General features: G+C 41.1%; 1 protein-coding gene across 6 annotated transcripts in view; it reads right to left on the bottom strand.

Annotated features, from left to right (window-relative positions):
• Window positions 1-292: 292 nt before the first annotated feature.
• The window catches only part of CD47 (CD47 molecule), a 28,229-nt gene continuing 19,034 nt past the window's right edge, over window positions 293-9,487 (bottom strand). For 2 of the 6 annotated variants that reach the window (XM_065049927.1, XM_065049925.1), the window contains one exon: window positions 293-2,685. In XM_065049927.1, coding sequence (XP_064905999.1) covers window positions 2,680-2,685 — 6 coding nt within the window. In that variant the 3' untranslated portion in view covers window positions 293-2,679. Of the gene's footprint in view, window positions 2,686-7,687; window positions 7,716-8,370; window positions 8,502-9,487 lie in introns of those variants that run through there. The other 4 variants (XM_065049923.1, XM_065049922.1, XM_065049926.1 and 1 more) reach the window with 4 other exon arrangements.

Here is a 9,487-nt window from a genome sequence, read left to right as displayed (position 1 = left end):
CTGAAGCACATTCTGATGACATTTGATGGCTGAAGCTCCTCAGCACAATTCAGGTTGTTAGAGGGCAATCTACATACTTTCTCCCCCAACCTTTTTAAGGAGAAACGCCAAGATCTCCCAACCAAAACCATCTATGCCAGCCTAAGTAACACTGAGAACATTCTTGTACACCCAGTGAGTAACGTGGGGGGAGAGAGGGTGGAAAGGCAGGCAGAAGAGCAGCTGTGACTATGGATTTGTAGAAGCAGTTACAGAAGCTCAACGCAATAGCAACAAGAAAATCTCTCACAGAAACAACTTAAAATGACTTTATTTTTTTTAAGTATATTAGCACACTATTTACAAAATTGTTTCATGTTTCATAAATAAAAACATTTTCTGGGGTAAAGATGATAGATCTATAGATATTTAAAATGTCTATATATTTATATATACACACACATACATACACACAACAAATGGAAGCATACAGTTATGAACAACTTTGGTTTCAAATTACTAGTGGGAATGGGCTGGGTGTACCAATGACTTTTTAAACTCCCGCTTTTAAACCTGTACCTACAAGAAATGCGGAGCAGAGCCCTTCACGCAGCAATGGGACGGTGGGTTTCTTCCAGGTCTGGGGGCAACTGATTCTGCAGCCTGTACGTGGACACCGAGCTCCTCAGGTTTTGGCAACACATTGTATCAGCTCAGCCTCACCCCACAGTGACACAAACGGGTTCTGCTGCAGTTAACTTAAAGCTATTATACATAATGGCTTTTATAAGGCAGAATAGGTCAACAGAATTCCAGTTGGTTTGCTGTTTATTCCTCAGCTGCTCAATTCTCAACTTGCCTGAGGCAATCACTAGCTCTAAAGAGGGAGCTCTGCATGGTACATAATCAGGTAAATTCTTAAATTGAATTGTTAGTGGAGATTAATCTCCCCTCTTTTGGTAGAGATTGCTGTGATTATGGAAAAACCTGTATCAAAAGTTTAATATATACGAACTCAAATCTTCTATGAATACTCCCACTGATAAACTTGAAGGAATGAGAGTAAGTGTAAACCATATGTACTGCTTGAATGTTTTTTTCACATGAATAACCCTCTTCACTGTGGCCAGTTCCACTGACTTTAGTGAGGGCTGACCATGGGTTACTTCAAGTGGGTCAATCCTGCAGCCCTAGCAAGAGGACAGTTAATGAAAGTAAATACTGTAAACTCAGATACCTCAATTTTATTTTGTTGAATTCTTGATGCAAGGTGTCTGCATCAAGACTTGGAGCTCAACGTGCAGACCTGAATCTCTGCAACATGCACCCACAACATGGATATGAACATTAGTTTATAACATCCAACTCTGAGACTTGCAAATTGCTCAGAATCTTTAAAAACATGGAATTTATTACATTACTGTTTGGCAATAGCTTTCCAAACAAAGTTTTACATTGTTAGAAGGAGAAAACCTTGTGTGACTTTGAAATATATTACCTTAGTAAAAACAGGAGACAGTGACAAGATTTCTACAAAGCATACATAAAGTCCGAGAGAAGTCAACTATATTGGAACAACTCTCAAACAGTTGTAAAATGTGGTAAAATCTCATGGAAAGTGCAAGTCGTAGAAAACTGATTTTTAACTGTACCACTTGCATATATACAGAAACTGAGCCTCCTCACTTCTCATCAGCTCCCCCTACTTACTTTCTATTTTATGTATTTGTGACGCAATGAAGCATCACAAAGTTGGGACAGAAATGAAATGGCTCCTTTTTTACCCATTCAAGAAAGCAGATTTTAAAACTCTGTCGAAACCACACTTAAATAGGGCAACTCCTATTTTTATGAAGCATCTGTGACTTTTACACCGAGTTAAGAAGGCCTGAAGTTGCTTCCAGTACCACACACTGCACAACATGAACACGCACAAGAACCACATTCAGCACAAAAATTACCAGCTGCTGGGTTCCATAATTCCAGTGCTGCATTAGGCTCCAACAGCTGAGCAGTTTTCTCATCAAAGAAGACGGAAGAGGCACCGAGAGCTCCCTCACTGGACTAAAATATCAGCCACCAGAGTGCACAGAAAGAGGAATCCTACTGTTTTGTGGAATCAGGAGAACTCATTTAGTAACTTAAAGAGAGCTGGGGAGTAAATTCTGTACTTATGCAACTTTGTGTATAAGCATTTTATTTATTTTTTTTATAAAAATTTCACTGAATGTCAGAAAAGATGTATTTGTACAATCTCTACTTCCTGCTTGTATCCTAGACACATGACCATACCTTACCCATGCACACAACTAAAGAAAACAATAGTCTAAATGGTATTGCAATCTTTGGGCTGAGCAGGCCCATTATCAAAGCAGTGACTAATGATAGTTTTTGAAAATAATACCACTAAGGATTACTGCAGGGAGACCTTGTAGTGGGCAAACAGTGCTTTTTATATTCTCACCCTCAACCATACAATATATACAATTACAAATGAAAATAAAGATCACATGTGGGCAAACACACATGTTCCTCGCTACAGCTGCTGTGACTATATATAAAATTACATCATTTATATCAAAAGCACTTTTGCCACACATGCAAAACAACTAGTTTCCTGAATTTCTTCTCTTTGAGTAGTGCATCTTCAAGGCCACGGTGTATCAACAGCGGTATACTTTTCACATGTCACATAACTCTTCACTTCTGGGAATAAGAAAGAAACAGAAAAGAAAAATATTGTTTGGGAAGAGCAGCAACGTTTTGTACTGACTACCCAAGTTACAGCTTAAAAGAAAATTTTTATATATATATATATATATATATATATATATATATTTTAAATTTCAATCTTTGAAAGCACACTTAGCCCTCAAATCACAGAAAAGAGTGATACTAACAGCAAGTGATGTTTCAGCCTCTCCCCAACAGAAAAGTGAACACTGTCTTGGAGCTCTAACTAATGAACAGGAATAAGCCGCAGCAGCTCCCAGACTTGAGTGTCTCACCCGTCCTGTCTTTACCCACAGTCCTGGTCTACTTTCACATGTCATTGTGTAACTAGTGTGCTTCAGCATCTGACTAACTCTCCCTTCATTCTGTGTATGAACTTTCAAGGGAAGGTTAAGGTAGAAAGGCAGAGCTCAAAAGGTTCCCGCCTCCAGCTCGCAAGTCAGAGCTTTTGCCTTTGATCTGTAAAACATTATTGGTTTTAGGATCCATTTTTCAGGGTAGAAAAAGCAGACAGACTTCTGATCCTACCCCAAAAGTCAAAATAAAATGAATAATTAGTGATTTCTGTGCTTTTGGAAGCTCTACCTCAGCACTAGAAGAGGAGGCAGGGTTTTAAAAGCCCAAGTGAGACCCAAGAAGAAACAGTCAACTTACTTAAAACTGGATCTCCAAGCAAAACTCTACCTTGTTCTTCAGGAATATGTGGTAACTTATCTCCCTTCTGGTCAGTGTTGAGTGCAAGAGACTGGCAAATACTGATTTTTCTCCAGATCTCAAACCACTGCCTTGAAGAAGCCATAGCCACTTCTGAAGCAGGACCTACCTCCCACTTCAGATTATACTAACTGGTATCCACTGCATCAATGCAGTTGTCCTCTGTACTGCAAAAGTGCTTGGATTCCTATTGGTTTAGAAAATACTCCTATGGCATATTTGGATGAATCATGTAGTAGTCAGAAGTAACATAAACCTAGCAGTGCGTGGTATTTGTAAGGAAGCCTGTTTTAAAAATCAACTGATAATACCTTTTTCCAATTAGGGCTAACTAGTACCTCATTTATTGTCACATTGTCAATTCATGCCTTCTAGAAGTGGCAAGATATTAAAATATTTCAAGTAAATTAAAAGATTTAGAGTGACCTTACTCTTTATCCTGACTAACAAAATGTTGTAATTTGATGCAGGAGTACTATGCAAAGGGTGTAGTGACACCTCACAACAAGCTTGCCCAGTCTCCAAGAAGAAATGGAAGTTCCAGGAGCATCAACAAGTGCTCTTTTATCCTACTCCCACGAAAAGCAAGTACGGCCTTTGAATCAAAAACAATCAGTAAAAGACTGTTCTCATTTTCAGACCTGAGCATCTAATCTAAAATTTAAGCTCTTCAATGGAAGCAATCTGGCCTGGCAAACACTGTTACTCTCCTGATGGACACGAGCTGCAGGAACCAAGAATCTTCAGACTTGGCCACCCACTTTAGGTACCAGTCTGAGAATTTCAGGCCAATTAATACAGTCCCTCCCATTTCATGGCTTAATATAAACTAGGACATATAGTCAGTGTTGCGGTCTTACAAAATCAAAAAAAAAAGCAACTACAATGTATTGAATATTGTCCAAGCATGGATGAGGAGCAAGTTGAGAGTCTATGGGTAAGAATTAAGGGGCAGGCTGGCAGGGGTGATACTGTTGTGGGTGTCTGTTACAGGCCACCAGATCAGGGTGAGGAAGTTGACAAGGCCTTCTATGGGCAGTTGAGAGCAGGCTCACAATCACAGGCCCTGGTTGTCGTGGGGGATTTTAACTACCCTGATGTCTGCTGGAACTCAGCCAGCCAGACACAGTCCAGGAGGTTCCTCTAGTGCCTTGACAATAACTTTCTGATGCAAATGGTGGATGAGCCGACTAGGAGAGGAACGCTGCTGGATCTCATCCTCACTAACAAGGAGGGTCTGGTTGAAGCGGTAAAGGTTGAGGGCTGCCTTGGCTGCCGCGACCATGAAATGGTGGAGTTCAGGATCCCAAGTGGCAAGAACAGAATAGCAAGCAGAATTGCAACCCTGGACTTCAGCAAGGCAAACGTTGGCCTTTTCAGGTAATTGCTAGGGGAAATCCCATGGGCAAGGCTGCTTGAAGGTAAAGGGACCCAACACAGTTGGTTAGTGTTCAGGGACTGCTTCTTCCAAGCTCAAGATCAGAGCATCCCAACAGGTAGGAAGTCAAGGAAGGGAGCCAGGAGACCTGCATGGCTGAACAGGGAACTGCTGGGTAAGCTCAAGTGGAAGAGGAGAGTTTACAGATCGTGGAAGGAGGGACTGGCCACTTGGGGAGAATATAAGGCTGTTGTCAGAGGGTGTAGGGAGGCAACTAGGAAAGCTAAGGCCTCCTTAGAATTAAACCTTGCGAGAGGGGTCAAGGACAACAGAAAGAGCTTCTTCAAATACATGGCAGATTAACACTAGAGGCAATGTAGGCCCACTGATGAACGAGGTGGGTGCCCTGGTGACAGAAGATACAGAGAAGGCAGAGTTACTGAATGCCTTCTTTGTCTACTCTGTCAGAGGCTGTTCTGAGGAGCCCCGTACCGCTGAGACCCCAGAGGGAGTCAGGACAATGGAGGAGTCTGCCTTGGTTGATGAGGACTGGGTTAGGGACCAATTAGGCAATCTGGACACCCATAAATCCAAGGGTCTGGATGGGATGCACCCATGGGTGCTGAGGGAGCTGGCTGAGGTCATTGCCGAACCACTCTCCATCATCTTTGCTAAGTCTTGGGAAATGGGAGAGGTGCCTGAGGACTGGAGGAAAGCAAATGTCACTCCAGTCTTCAAAAAGGACAAGAAGGAGGACCCTGGGTAGCTATAGAGTGGTCAGCCTCACCTCCATCCCTGGGAAAGTGATGAAACAGCTTATCCTTGGTGCCATCTCAAAGCATATCAAGGATAAGAGGGTCATTAGGGGCAGTCAACATGGCTTCACCAAGGGGAAGTCGTGCTTAACCAACCTCATAGCCTTTTATGAGGACATAACAAGATGGATAGATGATGGCAGGGTGGTGGATGTGGTCTACCTTGACTTCAGTAAAGCATTTGACACAGTCTCCCACAGCATCCTCACAGCTAAACTGAGGGAGTGTGGTCTGGATGATCGGTTAGTGAGGTGGACTGTGAATTGGCTGAAGAGAAGAAGCCAGAGAGTCGTGGTCAATGGGACAGAGTCTAGTTGGAGGCCTGTATCTAGTGGAGTGCCTCAAGGGTCAGTACTGGGACCAGTACTATTCAATATATTCATCAATTATTTGGATAAGGGAATTGAGTGTACTATCAGCAAGTTTGCTGATGACACCAAGCTGGGAGGGGTGGCTGACATGCCAGAAGGCTGTGCTGCCATCCAGCGGGACCTGGACAGGCTGGAGAGTTGGGCAGGGAAAAATTTAATGAAATATAACAAGGGCAAGTGTAAAGTCTTGCATCTGGGCAGGAACAACCCCAGGTTCCAGTATAAGTTGGGGAATGACCTATTAGAGAGCAGTGTAGGGGAAAGGGACCTGTGGGTCCTGGTAGACAGCAGGATGACCATGAGCCAGCACTGTGCCCTTGTGGCCAGGAAGGCCAATGGCATCCTGGGGTGTATTAGAAGGGGGTGGTTAGTAGATCGAGAGAGGTCCTCCTTCCCCTCTACTCCGCACTGGTGAGACCACATCTGGAATATTGTGTCCAGTTCTGGGCCCCTCAGTTCAAGAAGGACAAGGAACTGCTGGAGAGAGTCCAGCACAGGGCAACAAGGGAGTGGAACATCTCTCTTATGAGGAAAGGCTGAGGGAGCTGGGTCTCTTTAGCTTGGAGAAGAGGAGACTGAGGGGTGACCTTATTAATGTTTACAAATATATAAAGGGTGAGTGTCACAAGGATGGAGCCAGGCTCTTCTCGGTGACAACCAATGGTAGGACAAGGGTAATGGGTTCAAACTGGAACACAAGAGGTTCCACTTAAATTTGAGAAGAAACTTCTCAGTGAGGGTGACAGAACACTGAACAGGCTGCCCAGGGGGGTTGTGGAGTCTCCTTCTCTGGAGACATTCAAACCCCACCTGGACACCTTCCTGTGTAACCTCATCTGGGTGTTCCTGCTCTGGCAGGGGGATTGGACTAGATGATCTTTGGAGGTCCCTTCCAATCCCTAACATTCTGTGATTCTGTGATCCCAGCATGGAGGACACTTCAAACCAGAAGAAATCTTAAGTTAGGCCAGGACACTGTAACATAGATCTTTGTCTACAGTATTCGGTAGATCTTTAAACATCAAGTGTAACCAAGGGGCAGAAGCCACAGTACACCTTTAGATCTTAAGGGTCAAAATTCAGGTTTGTAAAAAATAAGTTATTTAAACAGTTCTTAGATTTTATTAATATATATTTCAGTTCTGTTTGTTTGTAAACACTGCTGACACTAAAAAGCATTGAGTGAAATCTGATTGAAATATAAACAATTAACAAAATCCAGGGAATTTAAATGAAGTGGTAGAGAAAGTCTACTTTTAAACTACTACTCTGTGGATGTCCACGGGAGATCAACAATTAAATACAGAAAGAAGGCTTAGTTATATTAATAAAAAAACCCAAAGCAAATAAACAAAAAAGGCAAATACAAAAACCCACCACTAAGGAAACAGTTAAAATACTACATAAGCATAAAGAAAGCATACAAACTATTTGACTTTCCACATTTGATCAGAAACATACTATTTAATAATTCTGTCTCACTGACTCATCCTCTTCACTGTTTAGGAATACAATGTATTATACAGAAAATACGTATTCTTTCTTTTAAATGAAATATAATTGGAAAAAGAAAAGTTCCTGCACTGAAACCTGTCCTCCAAGTTTCATCCTATTAGCACTGGATAACTCTAAACATCCAAATCCCCAAATACACGTTGTTAACTAAAATAAATATATGGAGATACATTTGGACTTACCATCATTCTAACATCACTCCTTTTGCATCTTTAAAAGCAAGGCAAGTGGATTAGTAATGTGCCAGTCAGCAAGAAAAGCTTAATAACTAATATTCAGATTAATTCTAAAATCTGGGTTAGAGCTTGCTACTACTCAGCATGCCAATTAGTAAGCAGAATAGCAAAACAAAAAAATCCAGAGCCATCCCTTTCTCACCATACATTTCCCCATCTTAAATGTTACCGGAGCTTCCCAACAGCATGGTAGGATTGCCCCAACCCAAAGAAATATCAAAAGAACAGAGTGACAAGGATAGATTTTTGCTATACTCATGAGTATCCCACCAAGACAAATCCTCATGAAGAGGAATTAACATCAACTTTCAAGACTTATGCCTCTTTTCCTCTTAAAAGTTGGACTTTTTGCAAAGCGAAGAGGGTAGATATAATATCCAGAGATATTAGTTTGTCCTAAAGCAGTAAATCAATGCCACAGGCTAGCAAGAACAGTAGCATAGAACAGGGGGTCTGGAGCTGCAGGCATAATTTCATCCAGAGATCAAACTCTTACTGACTCAAGAGTCACTCAAGTTGACATACCAATCTGCCATCTCAGTGCTGTTGTATTGAGAACTACAATTATTTCGTAACCTTTTGCCATAATTATTCTCTTAATTAGAAGATAAGCCTTGAATATCACCTACCATTTAGTGGTTCTTCTACAGCTTTCTGCAAAACATTTAAAAAATATACGTATGTATAAAAAGCCTTCATGTTTACTTTTGGCTCGCCACAGTTAAATTACTCTAATTGACATATACAGTAAGTAGTGATTCTACAAAAATGAAGAAAGCTGAACATTAATAAAATTGATGACTAGAGTTCTTAAAAAAAATAAATCAATCAATAACTGCATTCTCCAGTCTATTTTTTCCCCACTGCAAATTTTTCCTTGGATGAAATACCTCTAGGTGGCAGCAAAAGGCATGCAGATACTACTTTTAAGCTCTGAAAGCTAACTGATTATTTCTGTGATTTGACCAACGGTTAGTAATAAAGCAGCATGACTGAAAAAAAAAATAGTAGCCAAGCAATTAAGTGTAATCTCCTCAAAAGGGAATACACTGCAGTTGGGCATTTAGTCTGGTAGACAATAATCAGAAACAACACACACACAATCTACAGCAACATAAAAAAATAAATCAGTAACTGGTTAAGATGGCACCTTTTCTCCCTCAGACTAAAGAAAATATCAAGCCTTGTTTTGTAAGCGTGCCCCAGTGTCAAAATTAAGTACTTCGCCAAGATTAAGTTTTTCATAGTCTTTAGATTACACAGAATCAAAGTGTATTTTCAAAATTACTTCATGCCTATTTACAGCCTCAGTATATGTTCAACAGCCCTTGATGGAAACAAGCAACATGTTAACATGCTTGATTTTCCACTAGGTCTTCCCAGCACTTCCATAAGTTCATGGGCACCTGCATTCCTCTGTATCTGACCCTCCACTAACTGCAGCTGAAAAAAAAATGTAGTTTTAGTGGATGAGATTTCCAATGACATCTAAATTTTTAAAATTTCCTTTTGATTTCACTCCTGTTGCCAGTTCAGAGAGTAACATGGTGTTCACTACTACAGAACTGTGTGGCTATTTCTGTATTTGTCAAATCACTGCTGGAGTGTAAAACCACCTTGTGAAGAGAACAGGTCATAAAGAGAACAGAGTTCCACAAAGGATGTTATTTAGCATCCTGGTTTCCATTTCAAAGCTTATTTTCAACCAAAAGCTATGTGACAAAAAAAATCTCCTCTTCCCCGGTT

This window comes from Columba livia, chromosome 1 (assembly GCF_036013475.1).
Source record: "Columba livia isolate bColLiv1 breed racing homer chromosome 1, bColLiv1.pat.W.v2, whole genome shotgun sequence".
Taxonomy (NCBI): Eukaryota; Metazoa; Chordata; class Aves; order Columbiformes; family Columbidae; genus Columba; species Columba livia.
The sequence above is the reverse complement of the archived record's forward strand: the minus strand, read 5'-3'. Positions and strand labels throughout refer to the sequence as shown.